Here is a 17104-nt window from a genome sequence, read left to right on the forward strand (position 1 = left end):
GTGTGATACATTTTCCCAATACAGGACAATTATCAAATGGATTCAAAAGTGTTCTTTTCTGCACTTTACATGATGTTGAAATATGAATTAGACCATATTTTTTAATTCAATACCAACATTGGTTATTTCATACATGTTCATTTCAATTGTTTATGGCAGAGACTATAGACGTTGCTTAAATGCCTCTTGTTTGGTGCCTAGTGGAGAATAAGAATACAAGACTTTGGCGGCAGGAAGAATGTGTTCACAGACACATACGGTACACATTAGCTGAAAGGTGCTGAAGAAGAGGCGCAAATAAGCCGCAGAAACATGGAACTCATGAACACGATCACTCAAAGCAAACGGAAGGCCATGAAACACAGGCCAGGGAAAAAAATCGACATAATTGCAATACCAACAGCATGGGTAAAACCCCATTTCAAAACAACATGGTTTTCTGAAGTCAATTGGAATAGATCTCTGTGACAATATAGGATACAATCATCAACAACAACAAAAATACACTTTTTTTTAGACACACACTGAGGACACCATAAGGTGCATACTAAGCGAGTAGATGGCAAGTGGAAAGTGGAAGAGGGGGAGGGTGATGGAAGCAGTGTTGTGGAGCAGTGGTAAGGGAACTGGTTTTTATTTCCAATGTATATTTTGACAAAAATAATACTTTAACCACAAAGTTAATAGAGCAAAGTGTCACAATGCTTCAGCATATTACTAGGAAACAATCTAAATAGTTGTTCACTCATTGGACGATGGGTACCCCATAAGTCAGAACAAGCACACATTCAACATATAAATATTATTTTTGAAAATACATATTTACAAATAAATACTCTCATAAATGTGTACAGTAAGTGAATTTGCATATGGTAGCTGGGTATGGTTCAGTTAGTACAGTATTGCAGTCTTGTTAACAGTAGTGAGGGAGTGCAGCCATTGAATAACGTTTTTTTCCTAAGAGTAGAGGTCAAATACTGAACACTACCATCAAAGGAATGTATTTTCCCAGTGCAACACATACATTTATCCACAATATATTATATTAATACAGAACAAAGCCATGACCCTGTCATCTTTCTAAGCAAAATAAATAGTGAAAGTGCTTGGAGCAAAATTACTACATATAATTTACACAACCACAAAAATATAAACATTTATCTACTATATCTATACAATGACATCTTTAAATAAATTACTATTTTAAAAAAATTCCACATGGTAATCGTCAGACAAATGGTCACAAAGTAGAGTATTTAAAAAGCAATTTTGCACAAATCCTCACATTTGGTCACAACTAAACTCCCATTGTGGTATTTCAAATCCACATTGAATAGACAACCGTCACAATTATATTCTTTTTTTTTAATGTATGCTCCCACTGCAGAACAATTCAAAATTGCACTCAATACCACAGAGACAATCGCTGGAGTCCTTTGCTCTCTGTGGTTGATTCTAATCGAATCCAAGTTCATAACATCACAACTCATATCATAATCTATTATAATCTAATATCCAAAATAACTATCTATATTAACGTTACCCATCCTTTATATAAAGTTTCATCCTTTTTAATTTGAAACCTCTATTGCAGTCCCCTTAATTAATATAGTTAAATGCAATTCTACGCTATCCTAAAGTATTTTTCTAATAGGCTAGCTGTAAAAGCACTCCCTCAGGTAAATATTTATCAAATTATTCCTTATGTTGATTAATTTGCCTTAAAGCGCTTTTTAAAGAGTATATTAGCTATTGTGGAGTTTTAATTGATTTCTATTTGGTTAATACGGTGCATCTTAAGTTAAAGTGAAAGATGTACTCTCTCTCATTGAAAACAACAACCATCTTACTTCATCAACCATCCAAATGTGATTCTTTATCAGTAGATTCTTACATTGAATAGGGTAAAAGCACATCATTTTGATCACGAATACATCTGTTGGAAAAGAAATGCCAAGTATGATCATTCTGGGATTATTGGGTTATTTAAAAAAGCTATTTCTAAACCAAGAAAGCAAACCAATGCAATTGACCCTAATCTACAGTTTCACTGTTAAAACGACTATTAACCAGAAACACTACTGGGGTTGTTTGTTTTGACTAGGCCCACTTTGCTCTTCAAATTATGATGCACTCAGTAAAAGAAGGCAAAAAAATGAAATCCTAATTTGGACCTATAAATTGAGAACACTTCCAAAAAGATATTACACATGAAAGAAAGAAATCCTAGCTACCGTATTCCACCAAAATATGTGTGCGTTGTGGCTTTCCATGTACACGAAAAGTATTTCCCATCACCTCAATCACTCGTCCCCATGTACCTGAACTCCCAAAGAATTAAGCTTGAATCTGTTTTTGAACCTGCTGACCCCCAACACCTGACATTTAACCCTCGACCCGACACAGGGTTCTACAAGCTCGCCTGTACAGTTGAGATGGACTTATCCTCTGCTGCTGCCGCCCCCACCAATGGGACCTTCTCCTTGATGGGCGAGGCAGGAAGTGTTACGCTGCTACTAGTGGGAGGAGCTTCCACAGAGGTGGTGTGGGGCGGGGGGGCTCCGCCAAACTCGCGGGCGATCTCGTCAAAGGTCTTGCCCTTGGTTTCTGGGACTTTGATGAAGGTGAAGATGAAGAAGAAGATGAGTAAGATCATGAAGATGATAAAGACGTAAGGCCCACACAGCTCCTACAGAATTACAAACAAAGAGAGAGAAAAAGAGTGGAAGTCAGTAATTATTCTAATGAGTCACTGTATGACTATGTGAAATTTTTACTGAAGTGGAAGTTAGGATTCACCCCTAATGGGAAACCTAGAGAAACCTCTCACACCTCCAGTTTGGGGAAGCTGACTCCCACCAGGAAGTTGGCGGTCCAGTTGCAGCAGCCGGCCACGGCTATGGCGGCCGGCCGCGGACCCTGGGAGAAGAGCTCTGCCACTATGAACCATGGGATAGGACCAGGCCCCATCTCAAACATGGCCACGAACAGAAACACTGCCCCAATGCTCAGGTAGCTCAGAGACGAGTAGCCCTTCTACTCAGAGAGAGAGAGAGAGAGGGAGGGAGGGAGGGAGGGGGATGGAGATAGAGAGAAAGGAGATGGAGATTATCATCAATAATAGCAATGAAACTGAATTACTGTAATTAATGACATATCTGTTATGTTGAGTGACAACCAATAGAAACTGACACCCACCAACAGGAGGGCAATAGTCATGAGCAGGGCACTGACGGCCATTCCGGCCAATCCGACGAGATGCAAAGTCCTTCGTCCCACCCTCTCGACCAGGAAGAGCTGACAAAGACAGAGAAAGAAGTTACCCTACAGTAAACATACATTACATACACATAATAACTCAATAAACACTACTGTAATACACGCAGCATGTTATACTTACAGATACCACTGTAAAGACAGTGTTAACAGCTCCTGCTCCAATAGTGGCGTAAATGGGTTGGGTGACACCGGCGGACTCAAAGATACCAGTTGAATAGTAGAACACCTGAACAGGGTTGGGGGAGGGAGACAATAGGATTATGTTCTTGATCTGCGGCAAAGCCATGATCTATGAATAGGTAGCCACATCTTATCAAAATGGTCTTTTTATCCCACTGTTACACTATGGAGTTCCCGTACGCCTGATAAATCAAGTTTAATCCATCGAATAATACAAACAAATCTCCCAAACATGCAATCATTGAGAATATAAGGCAGGTTGAATGCACCTGCCATTCAACTATGCATAGGCAGCTGCAGTTTCTCTCTATATGAAGGCCGGGTCATCTTCATAAGGGCACACCGTAGCACATAGTCTCTGTCTCTGCCTTTTTTCGTTGTTTCGTGCCTAGTGAATACGACCCTGTATTGTTAGGCTGTCCTCTGAGATATCCTTGGTGACACTTAAACAAATTAGAATGTGTTTGTACTGTGGCCCCCTGGGAGTCATAGTTCACTCACGGCATTGATTCCGGAGAGCTGCTGGGAGAGGTGGAGCATGACGGCAATGAGGAGCGGCTGCCGATAGGCTGCGGTGCGGAACAGCTCGAGGATGGTCACTTTCTTCTCCATGGCCATCTTGGAACTCTCCTCCTTCATCTCCTGCATGTCTTTACTCACATCCTCTGTGCCACGCAGACGCACCAGGGCTGGGGGGAGAAAATGGTGGAGTGAGAGGCTACAGATAAGTGACACTACAATGGAGAGTAAAGGACTTACAAGTTGTAAAAGGAGAGAATGTATTTGTGAAATAATTAGGTAAGTAGAAAGTCAACCAATGACAATATGTTCAAGAAAATATTGAAATATGTTAGGCGCATAAAACATTTATAAAGGCCCAGTGCAGTCAAAAATGTGATTTTCCTGTGTTTTATATATATTTCCACACTATAATGTGTAATGCCCTTTTAGTGTAAGAGCTGTTAGAAAAAAAACGCCTGGAATTTCAGGCTGTTTGGGTGGGATTGAGTTTTGGTCTGCCTGGCGACATCACCATGCGGTCAATTAGTTAATAGACCAATAAGAAAGAGAGGTCCAAACCTCTATGCCAATAAAAGCCAGTTTTAAGTTTCCCCACCCCACTCAGACCACTCCCAGACATTCGTAAGAAAATGATTGCTGAGAAATTGCTGTTTGCTAAGAAGCTATTTTTGATTATTTTTGACCATTTTAATTTAAAACAATCACAGTAAGGTACTTAATGGTTACCCAGAAATTATTTGATATTGATATAAAATGGCTGCATTGGAGGCCTCCCGAGTAGTGCAGCGGTCTAAGGCGTTACTACAGATTCAGGTTTGATCGCAGCCGGGAGACCCATGAGGCGGCGTACAGTACAATTGGCCCAGCGCCGTCCGGTTGAGGGGAGGATTTGGCCGGCTGGGATGTCCTTGTCCCGTCGCGCTCTAGCGACTCCTTGTGGTGGCTGGGCGCATGCACGCTGGCTTCGGTCGCCAGCTGTAGGGTGTTTCCTTTTACACATTGGTGCGGCTGGCTTCCAGGTTAAGCGAGCAGTGTGGCTTGGCGGGATCGTGTTTCGGAGGCATGGCTCTCAACCTTTTCCTCTTCCGAATCCGTACAGGTGTTGCAGCGATGGGACAAGACTGTAACTACCAATTGGGGAGACAAATTGTTTTTTCTATTAAGTGCCTGCATTGGACCTTTAAAACATTACTTGAGTATATTGTCAAGCAGACTAGCGATCGTAGCACCAACATTAAAACCTGCCTGCGTTGTAGTTGTTTTTTCAGTAGCTGTCCATGGTCGTGCCAGTTCTTACATAACGTTATCAATCACATCCTTTCTTAATTTTTTTAATTCACAAAAGCAGTGTGTTTGAAAAGAACTGTGTGAAGGAGACTAGGACATGAACTCAGGTGACCCCCATGGTGTGAACTAAAGTAGGGACCGATGCCAAAACCCGCTGTTGACCTAGGACTCTTTTCTAGACTCAACAAGCGTCCGTCTCACCTGGTTTGTCTTGGCCTGTCAGTGTATGCATTAATCTCATGCCCAGTCAGAGGAAGGGCAATAATGCCACAGGCCTATGTTTGGCATGCACAATTCACACCATTCAATGGTATTTAATGTACATTGATGGCTCTAACTTAATTAATTATTAGGTACACCCATCTAGTACCAGGTCGGACCCCCCTTTGCCTCCAGAACAGCCTCTTTGGGGCATGGAAACGTTGCTCAATTGGTATCAAGGACCCTAACGTGCGCGGGTACCTAATGAAGTGGTCACTGAGTGTATGGTTTATTGTCACATACACCTGTATGTTGGTACTTGCGTCTAAGTACCACTCACCAAATTACACAATTTTACTTCATAATTTCTCCGCAAATAGATACAATACCAGGTACATACAAGCTAAAATAGGAGTGTGAAATGAAGTCTTTCCATTTATCTTCCTGACAAATCAGAGTTCCTGATGAACCAGAGTAAATGACTGCATTTGGAGCATAGAAATATAATTACTAGAATGTGCAAAGCACCCCAAACCCCAACAATTTGATGGTTTCTATGGTTTGGAGCACCCACCTTTGCGGGCCTGCTCTTCCTTGTTCTGGTTGATGAGGAGGAAGCGGGGGCTCTCGGGACAGAAGGGCAGCAGGATACACTGCAGCACGGCCGGGATGACAGTCAGAGCCAGCAGCAGAGGCCACAGCTTGTCCGACCCTAGCAGAGACTCCAAGCCAAAGATCTACAACACAGAGAGGTTTAGGTAGGATTAACTTTACTACCAGTAATGTTTCATTCACAGCTTACATGCAAACATGAATGGAATATGCTGTACATTGATGGGATTGGAAGCACTGATGGGATGAATATACACTATGGTAGATAGGATTCAACAATACACCAATCCATTGATGGCATGGAATGGAAGTGGCAGTTCTATAAAAGGATTCAAATGGAGAAGGTTTCATGACAGCGTGTGGGTGAAAATGAAGGGGAGGAATATTACTAATTGTATTCCTAGAGCAAGATGTAGTCGCTCGTTAAAAACTAATTTAATACTCATTAAATAATTTGAATAATGAGAAAATAATTAGAAAAAGATATTACTCCAATGTTAAGAGATAAGTAAATCAGAATGTCTGCCGGTTACGACTTAATCATATAAGCAGTGGTGTAGTGGAGGGTAAACGGAAGTAAACGCCATTTAGGCAGCTTTTTTATTTTACACAAGCATTTACCCGCCTTTTGCAGGAAAATGCATTGAAAGTATAGGGAGCTTAACTTTATTCTCCGCGAATGGCAATCATGGTTGTTGACCCACCAATTTTTTTTAACTACATCACTGCATAAAATAATACTCCCACACATTAAACAGAATATTCTTATATGGGGACTTTATTCCCAGTATCATAAGCAAAGACATGGTATGATAACGTACGAGTTAAGACTATTCCTATGTTAAAGGACAGAAAATCAAGATGGCTGCCGTCGAGGACCGACCTGAGCCACCAGGATGCCAATCACTACGCCCAGCTGGTGCAAGGTGCCGAAGGCGCCCCGGAGAGGGGTGGGGGACAGCTCCCCCACATACATGGGCGTAAGGCCGGTAAAGAGGCCACAGAAGAGGCCAATGACGAGGCGTCCAGCGATGACCATCTCATAGGAGGAGCAAATGGTAGAGAAACCCATGAGGAGGCCTCCGATCACAGCCAGGATGTTGACCAGGAACATGGACAATTTCCTTTATCCCAATACACCGAGACACACACACAGATTGCAGGCTTCAGAGACAAAGTGTTGCACAGAGTAAGAGATAGACAGAGAAAGGTTAAGAGGGAGTGAGATGTAGGGGGAGGAGGAAACAGAGCAACCGTTCTAACCACTCTCCACTGATTCCTTAGAGCCTCATTGGTTCCTGCAGCATAGCAGAGGCAGAAACAGACCAAGGAAAGGCAGAGAACCAGAACTGAAGAGTGACCAAATTCACTCCTAAGGATAAAAATTCCAAACCTGTCAATTACATTTTTGACCTTCATTTAACTAGGCAAGTCAGTTAAGAACAAATTCTTATTTTCAATGACGGCCTAGGAACAGTGGGTTAACTGCCTTGTTCAGGGGCAGAATAACAGATTTTTACCTTGTCAGCTCAGGGATTTGATCTTGCAACCTTTCAGTTAAAAGTCCAATGCTCTAACCACTAGGCTACCTGCCGCCCCGCTCAATAAACCTTATTCACAGCTGATTGTTCTGCCATAGACAATACGTGTGGGTAGCTAATAAATGATTGTTTTTTTTCTCATCAGGGCAGATGACTGACAATGGGCTAGAAATGTTATTCTAAGTATGCTGGCTCAAATAATATTGTTACAGTGTGAAGGTGCAGTGGTTTTTAATTTACATGTCAAACCTTTTGGTTTTTGCATTGAAAACTTCACTTCCTACCCTGTTCCAAAACGTGAACATTAGAAAACTATTGATAGTTAGTGAAAACTGGCATCGGGGTGAAACAGGTGAATACTGGGTCACCACTAACCTCCCAAATCTGTCTGCCATCACGCCGACGCTGAAGGAGCCCACCATGCCGCCCACACTAAAGATGGCCACCGACAAGCTCCACACAATGGTGCACGTTCCTGGTTTGATGGGCTCGGCATACCTCTCCATCCATGTGTTATTGAAGAAGGCCCGCAGTTTCTGAACAGAAAGAGAGAGGGAGAGAGAGAGAGAGAGAGAGAGAGAGAGACAGAAAGAGACAGAAAGAGACAGAAAGAGACAGAAAGAGAAAGAGAAGAAATCAAATAAGAGGGAGGGAGAGAGAGAGAGAAAGATCAGAGATAAAGCATTACCAAGATACAATCTCTTGATTTAACGCTTGATGAAGCACTGTGAAATACAAATCAGTAGTACAATATCCACAAGCATAATAGAAAGTGTTTAAACAATGTAAAGTTTAACAAAACCAAATCCCACACATGCGTTCACTGTTATAAGAAAACACAAAATAAGCCTACAAACCTGCTCCGGTGCATTAATGACCCCTGTGTTGTAGCCAAACTGCAGCGAGCCAATGACTGCAGTGGCCAGGGAGAACAGGAGGTATCCTGTCACCTGCTTTTTCTGCTAGAGACAGAATGGGGAGAGTGTGTGTTATTAGGGATTTATTTATGCAGGGGAAATTGAAATTACATTTTTGTCCCCCCCCCCAAGCTTGAGATGCACCATCTTGTTTTCAAGTGTCGTCCCCCCCCCCCCCCCCCCCAATTTAAAAAAATAAAAATAAACAATACATAGTAGACAGAATAATATGGCAACTACTGTCTAATAGCAATGAAATAATAATACAAAACTAAAACGTACATTAACAGCATAAAAAACAAAATACAACTACTAATAGGCTTACAACTAATAAAGACTACTGCTACAACTACTAATACAACGAATACAATTCAGTACCTATAATATATACTGCACATACATACAGTCCCAGTCAAAAGTTTGGACACATCTAATTCAAGGGTTTTCTTTATTTTTACAATTTTCTACATTGTAAAATAATAGTGAAGACATTGAAAACTATGAAATAACGCATATGGAATCATGTAGGAACCAAAAATGGTTAAACAAACACGGTAGAAGGAGGATGAGTCATACAGACAGAGAGGTAGAACCGCGCTCCCCCTCAACTGGTGCCTCCAGAGAAATGTTCAGATGGCAGCATAACACTTATATGGTGTTCCAAAAAGATCCCAAAGCTGTTAGGTCTATTTTTGTGGTACCATAAGAAGGATAATTAGGGTCAGGCTAGAAGGAAAGGCCTATGTTTAGCACCACCGAGCCACAAAGAGTGGAGTGCCCTTGTTTGGGGTTATGAAATGTGCTTAGTTGTGATCTTATAGGTTGGATGGGACAGCGCGACTGTTGCCAATGCCAAGGATTTTACCCTCCTCCATCAATGGGGCTTTGTCAGTCCTGTGCAAAATGTGTACTTGGCAAAAGAAACTGGCGCCAGTGTAGAGTTAACGCAACAATAATCAGTGTTGGCCAGCATTAACCTCTTAAACAGTCCCAGTCAAAAGTTTGGACACACCTTCTCATTCCAGGGTTTTTCTTTATTTTTTATATTTTCTACATTGTAGAATAATAGTGAAGACATCAAAACTATGAAATAACACATCATGTAGTAATCAAAAAAGTGTTAAACAAATCAAAACATATTTTATATTTGAGAATATTCAAAGTAGCCACCCTTTGCCTTGACGACAGCTTTGCACAATCTTGGCATTCTCTCAAACAGATTCATCTGGAATGCTTTTCCAACAGTCTTGAAGGAGTTCCCACATATGCTGAGAACTTGTTGGCTGCTTTTCCTTCACTCTGCCGTCCAACTCATCCCAAACCATCTCAATTGGGTTGAGGTTGGGTGATTGTGGAGGACAGGTCATCTGATGCAGCCCTCCATCACCCTCCTTCTTGGTCAAATAGATTTTACACAGCCTGGAGGTGTGTTGGGTCATTGTCCTCTTGAAAAACAAATGATTGTCCCACTAAGCGCAAACCAGATGGGATGGCGTAGCGCTGCAGAATTCTGTGGTAGCCGTGCTAGTTAAGTGTGCCTTGAATTCTAAATAAATCACAGACAGTGTCACCAGCAAAGCACCCCCACACCATCACACCTCTACCTCCATGCTTCACTGTGCGCACACATGCAGAGATCACCCGTTCACCTACTCTGTGTCTCACAAAGACACAGCAGTTGGAACCAAAAATAAAAAAATTGAACTCATCAGCCCAAGGACAGATTTCCACCAGTCTAATGTCCATTGCTCATGTTTCTTGGCCCAAGCAAGTCTCTTCTTATTATTGGTGTCCTTTAGTAGTGGTTTCCTTGCAGCAATTAGACCATGAAGGCCTGATTCTCGTAGTCTCCTCTGGACAGTTGATGTTGAGATGTGTCTTTTACTTGAACTCTGTGAAGCATTTATTTGGGCTGCAATTTCTGAGACTGGTAACTCTAATGAACTTATCCTCTGCAGCAGAAGTAACTGGGTCTTCCATTCCTGTGGCGGTCCTCATGAGAGCCAGTTTCATCATAGCGCTTGATGGTTTTGCGACTGCACTGACATTTTACGCATTGACTGACCTTCATGTCTTAAAGTAACGATGGACTGTCATTTCTCTTTTCTTATTTGAGCTGTTCTTGCCATAATATGGACTTGGTCTTTTGCCAAATAGGGCTATCTTCTGTATACCACCCATACCTCGTCACAACACAACTGATTGACTTAAACGCATTAAGAAGGAAAGAAATTCCACAAATTAAGGCACACCTGTGAATTGAAATGCATTCCAGGTGACTACCTCATGAAGCTGGTTGAGAGAATGCCAAGAGTGTGCAAAGCTGTCATCAAGGCAAAGGGTGGCTACTTTGAAGAATCTCAAATATAAAATATATTTTGATTTGTTTAACACTTTTTTGGTTACTACATGATTCCATATGTGCTATTTCACAGTTTTGATGTCTTCACTATTATTCTACAATGTAGAAAATAGTAAAATAAAGAAAAACCCTGGAATGAGTAGGGGTGTCCAAACTTTTGAATGGTAAGTGTACATATTTACAAATATCTTCACATGGTGATGTTTCTATTAGTTAAAAACCCAAAACAGTTTGCTCTTAACATTTGAAAAAGGGCTTTCTTAAATTCACTGTGTTATTTTAATGCCCTGATTTCTATAGGTAAATGATTCCAGTCAGTCAGTTGGGTCTTTGTATCTGAAAGATCTTACTCTAACCTCATGATGTACCCTTGGAATTTGCAATTGCTGCTGTTGTCAGAAAGCGTAGTGCGAGTCTTGTAAAGTTAGGTGTTCCTTAATATATACAAGGACATTTAACTTGATACATTTTCAAAATAAATCAGTACCAATGCAATTGTCTTCTGTTTCGGAGTGACAGCCAATTTAGTGATCCATACATTGTGCAATGATGTGTCTTACAATAGCATCCAAGAAAGAATCTGCAAAGATTGTTATACATGAATTCTAATTTGCAAAGTAAGGTCTTGGTTGTGTTTCGATAAATAATGTCCCCATAGTCTAGGATAGGAAGCAGCAGATGGATAACTAAGGTCTTTCTAATGGATACAGTAAAACAATTCTTAGATCTGTAGAGTAACCCAAGCTTATTATAGTTAATTATTTTTCAAAAATAATCAATATGCTTTCCAAAAGATCATTCAGAATCTATCCTCAAACCTAGATATTTTAAACAATCAACATCTTCAAGCGTTGTTCCATCACTTGCATGAATTTTGAAATTGCTAGCTGTGGAGTTTATTCTTTGCCGTGTACCAAAAAGTATGATATGGTACTTTGTTTGATATATCACCAAATTATTTGCTAGAAATCATTTTTTGTTAAGTGTTAAAATCATCTTGGGAGAGTTACTTGTATCCGCAAAATATTTGAACCTGATGTATAGAGCGCTTAATCATCAGTGTGTAAGTGAACGTGTATTCAAAACAATTAGATGCAATTCATTTATGAATACAGAGAAAAGAAGGGGGGACAATGCTGAGCCTTGAAGTACACCTATACTGAGTACAAAAAGGTGTGTTTTGTGTCCTTCCATGAAAACACATTGTTTTCTATTGCTGAGATACGCATTGAACCAGTTTAGTGATCTGTTAGTGAAACCAATGTTTTTATTAAGTTTTCCTAGTAAGATGATCAACTAAAACAAATGCTTTTGATAAATCATAAAGTTGGCACCAGTTAGTTTGCCTTGGTCAGATTAGCAATTTATATAATTTGTATGTTTCACTAATGCTGTAGTAGTGGAATGGGTAGGTCTAAAGACAGGAAAAAGTGTGAAATTCAATTAATCTAGGTACTGATACATTTGGGAATATACTAATTTCTCAGACTTTTGCTATTGAACAGGTTACTGATATAGGTCTACAGTTATTTGGGTCTAAGGAGTTTCGGCCTTCATGGAGAGAGGTCACTCGGGCACATTTCCATACAAAAGGTATTTCATCAGTCTTTAAAGACATGCTGAGATCTGCTAGATACATTATAACATTAACAGACCACTTTATAGTTGCATGCATATACATATGGTGGATATACATATGCTGGATACCAAAATGTAGGCTATTTACATTTGACTGTATCCTTAATTGACCCTGTAGCCAGTTCTCAAATGAAACTCGTTGAAGGCCACATAAATCAAGCTCTGAGTCTTTTCTGCTGAATCCAGTAATACGGAACACTATGCAGAGACACTGCTGAGAAGGCATATTGTTAGAGGTTATATGATACTGGACTGACCTTTCCTCGCGGCTTAGGTGCCCTTCGGTCCACCTTTAGAGCTCGTGGTTGAGGCGGTGTTGAGTCCGTATGTGAGCCTCAGTTTGTGCGAGAAGAGATGACAGAGACGCGAGGGACTTGTGTAGGAAATGCTAATAACGCCCCCAAATTTTGAATGCAATGAAATATAAGACCAAAAATGCTCTTGGCATCAGTATAATTTATTTGATCTTTACATCACCTTACATATAACTATAGTTGAATGATGCAATTCTGGTCCATTATAAACATTGCCCTTTCATCTCTTCTCCTACTGAATTACATTTTCTCTTCCACCATATGACAGATTTCCAAACATATTTAGATGGCATATATTTTCTGTGTTTTGTAGGTCTGCGTTTGGACGGGAAGGTCTCCCAAAGTGATGGTGGCTCCATTCAATAGAGGAACTCTCCGGAAATCCCAATGAAAAATAGGAACCGAAGTAGGCAGGGATGTGTCACAAGACAAAGCATGTGTCTGCAAAAACATACAATGTGACAGTCTGTGCTATTCTAACGCACTGTAAACAAACGAGCGAAACACTATGGCCTCCGCCAAACCCAGTCCCTCCCTCCATCCCTCTCTCTCTCTTCCCTCCCTCCTCTCACTCTGTTTATATCCTGAAGTTCACCTTCCACCACTCCCCCTCTCTCTTCTCTCTACCCCCCTTCGCCGCCTGTAAAGTCACAATGACTCAGTAGAAATAAGCAGTCTTGAGATGCATTCAAAATTTGTCAAATTCTCATGATTTTTACAATAATTGTATCAATATTGAAAGAGTTGGGATACGACTTAAAATAGGACTGTTAAAAGAGGTCTTTTCAGCCCGGCCAAATGCTGTACTTCATTAAAAAGAATATTTCACAATTACACACGGTCATACCTCAGGTATGTGTACATGTGTACAATGTAACTTTGTGCTAGTAGCCTAGTAATGGAGTTGTTTGCAAAGTGAGCAACACTCAGATAAAAATAAGAATTCAACAGGGTAGTAGTCCTTTTCAGAGTCAAAGAAGTGGAACTTATTCATCTGACCTAAGTGAACTGTACACTCCGATTCTGTCTCAGGGCTCCATCTCTCTTTTCCTCTTTTTGTTCCCATCCCTCTCTTTTCTAATGATGTAACACACTCCTTATTCCATAACCCCATCCCAGACTGCATCTATTTCCTCCGCTTTTTCCTCCTCCCTGTTTCTAATGACGGACACACGACTTCTTCCATAGCCCCCTTGCTCCAAGAGTAATTCTGTCTCTTCCTCATTTTCATAACAACTGCCTGAAGGTGACCGTTGAATTGACACTCGCTAATATAGACCAAAACACACAGCGATAAAACATGGCATTGCTGCTCCTTGCACCAATGCATTGTGGGAGGGAAAAGACTCTCTCTCTCTCTCTCTCTCTCTATACAACAATGATTCTGGCCTAATTCTTTCTGAGCCATTCACTGAACCGTTCACTCTTATCTCATTAACCTACTGTAAGAGAACCAATCAAACCCATTCATGTACTGAAGGACGCTGAGGCCAAATGGTATTGATGAGTTGATTAGCTTTGGCTATATATCCAATACCACAACATAGGTTGAGCTCCAAATGGCCTTGGGTTATTTCATTACGTCAATAGCAGAGATGAATGATTAGAAGTGTATGCCATAGCCGAATGCACGATAAACGTCATTACCTAAAAGCTCATTCTGGACCCTATTATTCATAGAACAGTAACCTAACTGTCCACTTCTACAGTGCCTTCACAAAGTACTCATACCCCTTGACTCATCCCACATTTTGTTACAGCCTGAATTCAAAATGGATTAAATTGTTGTTTTTCTTCACCCATCTACGCACAATACCCCATAATGACAAAGTGAAAACATGTTTTTATAACTTTGTGCAAATGTTTTGAAAACAAAACACACCAATATCTAATTCACATAAGCATTCACACTCCTGACACAATACATTTTAGAATCACCTTTGGCAGCGATTACAGCTTGGAGTCTTTCTGCGTACGTCTCTAAGAGCTTTGCACACCTGGATTGTACAATATTTACCAATTGTTCAAGCTCTGTCAAGTTGGTTGTTGTTTTACTAGTGCTTTGTTGCAAACAGGATGCATGTTCCTTCTTTGCGAGGCATTGGAAAACCTCCCTGGTCTTTGTGGTTGAATCAGTGTTTGAAATGCACTGCTCGACTGAGGGACCTTACAGATAATTGTATGTGTGGGGTACAGAGATGAGGCGGTCATTCAAAAATCATGTTAAACACTTTTATTGCACACAGAGTGAGTCCATGCAACTTATTATGTGTCTAGTTAAGCACATTGAACTTATTTAGGCTTGCCATAAAAAAGGGTTGAATACTTATTCACTCAAGACATTTCAGCTTTTCATTTTTTATTCATTTGTAAATTATAGTGTATTTTGTGTAGGCCAGTGACACAAAAATCTCAATTTAATCCATTTTAAATTCAGGCTGTAGCACAACAAAGTGTGGAAAAAGTCAAGGGGTGTGAATACTTTCTGAAGGTGCTGTATGGCTCATGGAAGCTCAGCATAGAACCGGAGCATGACTCACTGATATACAGCGTCATACAGTACAACGCCCACCCCCATGAAGTAGGTTTTGAACAGTCATATGACATTCTGACTGCATGCAACAGAATTGGAAATAATTTGATGGATTGTAGGAATGCAAAGGTTTAGGGACCTTTTGAGGGGCCACACATTGTATGGTCAAAGTATAGTATGTGTGACTAGTGCATGGTCAGCATATAATAACAGCAGCATAGATTACTACTCTGTCTACAGGATTCAATTAGGGAGCAGAACTTACCTCCTCCTCCACCATCTTCAGTGAATAGATAGATATTCACTAACAAATAGCAGCTCTTGATGAGAAGATGACAAACAGGACAAGAGAAAAGATCTTCAGGTGGAAAAGCACGCACAGTCTGGAAAGCTGCAGCCTGCAAATAAGGAACTGATTAGACGTTGTCCTTGGTGCTGAATCTGACCACAGTTGTAAACAAACGTTGCCCTGCTGCTTTTACGAATTGAACTGAAGTAGCCCTAAAATAACAAGTTTAATCATTTTATATCCTGATAGCCTACTTTCTAACGTCTTAATAGATTGCAATGTCTTCATTTGTTTACGATTCTATTCAATTGATTTGTTTTATGTCCAGTGCGTACTGAGCTAATAGTGAATCCGATGGCAGCAAAAACAATATACTTATACTTCGCTATAAAAATCACTTTTCTATGAAATGCAAAACGTAGACTTTGCGGTCAAATGGAGTTATCCCACACTTCTTAAACTGCCAAAAGCTACTATAAAGGCACTAATCTTGACCTACTAATCAATATTTTATACAGACGGGTTGTCAGCAATGCCCTAGATATGTCATATAATAGTAAAAATCAAGCAATTTACCGCAATTCACCTGCCGTGACCAGTCGTGCTAAAGTCGTGCTATTCCTCTCCCGCCCTCCACGATTCAACTGGCAGCAATGCGGTAGGATACTATTAAAACAAAGTCCCTTGCAAATGTCTTCGTTATTCGTTTCATATAGCTCAGTCTTGTGGAGTGGATGCGCGACAATCCGCACCTTTCCCTTTGAGGAGTTAGTCCAGTTCCCATCAACCTATGAAAAACGAGATGCTCTCTGCGTGACCTCTTTTTGGTGTGGGTCTCCTATTATGGTGCTGATGGTGAACCAACGTTGGTTTAGTTGTAGGGGATGTTGCGGCCCCCGGATAGAACCAGCGGTTCCAGTGTCTTCCCCATGATGCTCTGCGAAGGAGACCTTGAGAGTGATCAGCTGATGACGGATGCTGATGCAACGCTGCCCCAGTACCAAAGCAATGTATCACGCGCCTGGCACCGTCCGCGACACTGAGGCACATCCATTTGTATGCTCTTTCGTTCGAGCTATTCCTCCATCTAATATTTGTTTAAATGGTTGAAGTTGTAGAATATGTGTAGCCTGTTCGACAATTAGGTTTATATATATATGCTGCATAAATTGCCTCCCGTATATTGTTCTCAAGCAGTGGGACTGAGATTGAATAACGGTATTGGGTATCACGTCACATGGCTGTCAGGAAGCTCGTGACTCAGTGTGAGAATAGTAACAGTGGCCCATGACTCAGGGTTATTCAGTCAACATGAACAAGCAGAATGAAACAATTATTGTTCATAAATGGTTACATTGTAGGTTATGTTCTCAAATAAAGAGCGAAGCTCTTGGTAATTATTCAGACCATAGGCCTAATAAAGCATTCG

At 40.8% G+C, this 17104-nt stretch overlaps 1 protein-coding gene across 3 annotated transcripts; it reads right to left on the bottom strand.

Annotated features, from left to right (window-relative positions):
- Positions 1–70: 70 nt before the first annotated feature.
- On the bottom strand, positions 71–16874 carry LOC115176170 (solute carrier family 2, facilitated glucose transporter member 1-like). 3 transcript variants are annotated; one of them, XM_029736019.1, is made up of 11 exons: positions 16262–16874; positions 15652–15784; positions 8480–8584; positions 7998–8158; positions 6965–7205; positions 6044–6206; positions 3961–4148; positions 3401–3505; positions 3199–3297; positions 2833–3036; positions 71–2689 (listed from the first exon to the last, which is right to left on the bottom strand). In XM_029736019.1, the coding sequence occupies exons 2-11, from the start codon at positions 15664–15666 to the stop codon at positions 2411–2413; spliced, it is 1560 nt and encodes a 519-aa protein (XP_029591879.1). In that variant the 5' UTR covers positions 15667–15784; positions 16262–16874; the 3' UTR covers positions 71–2410. The 3 variants fall into 3 exon arrangements, with proteins under 3 accessions (XP_029591879.1, XP_029591880.1, XP_029591878.1); XM_029736020.1 differs by having other exon boundaries at positions 8480–8581; positions 16252–16874; XM_029736018.1 differs by having other exon boundaries at positions 16252–16874.
- Between the last annotated feature and the right edge of the window lie 230 nt (positions 16875–17104).

The sequence above is a fragment of the Salmo trutta genome, chromosome 36 (genome assembly GCF_901001165.1).
Source record: "Salmo trutta chromosome 36, fSalTru1.1, whole genome shotgun sequence".
In the NCBI taxonomy this organism is placed as follows: Eukaryota; Metazoa; Chordata; class Actinopteri; order Salmoniformes; family Salmonidae; genus Salmo; species Salmo trutta.

What these genes read in the sequence shown, in the direction of transcription:
- LOC115176170 (XM_029736019.1), bottom strand. An exon ending in ATGGCAGACAGATTTGGGAG is followed by an intron (nt 7,206 to 7,997) that starts GTTAGTGGTGAC and finishes ATTGGGATAAAG; the next exon opens with GAAATTGTCCATGTTCCTGG. An exon ending in TTGGCATCCTGGTGGCTCAG is followed by an intron (nt 6,207 to 6,964) that starts GTCGGTCCTCGA and finishes TCTGTGTTGTAG; the next exon opens with ATCTTTGGCTTGGAGTCTCT.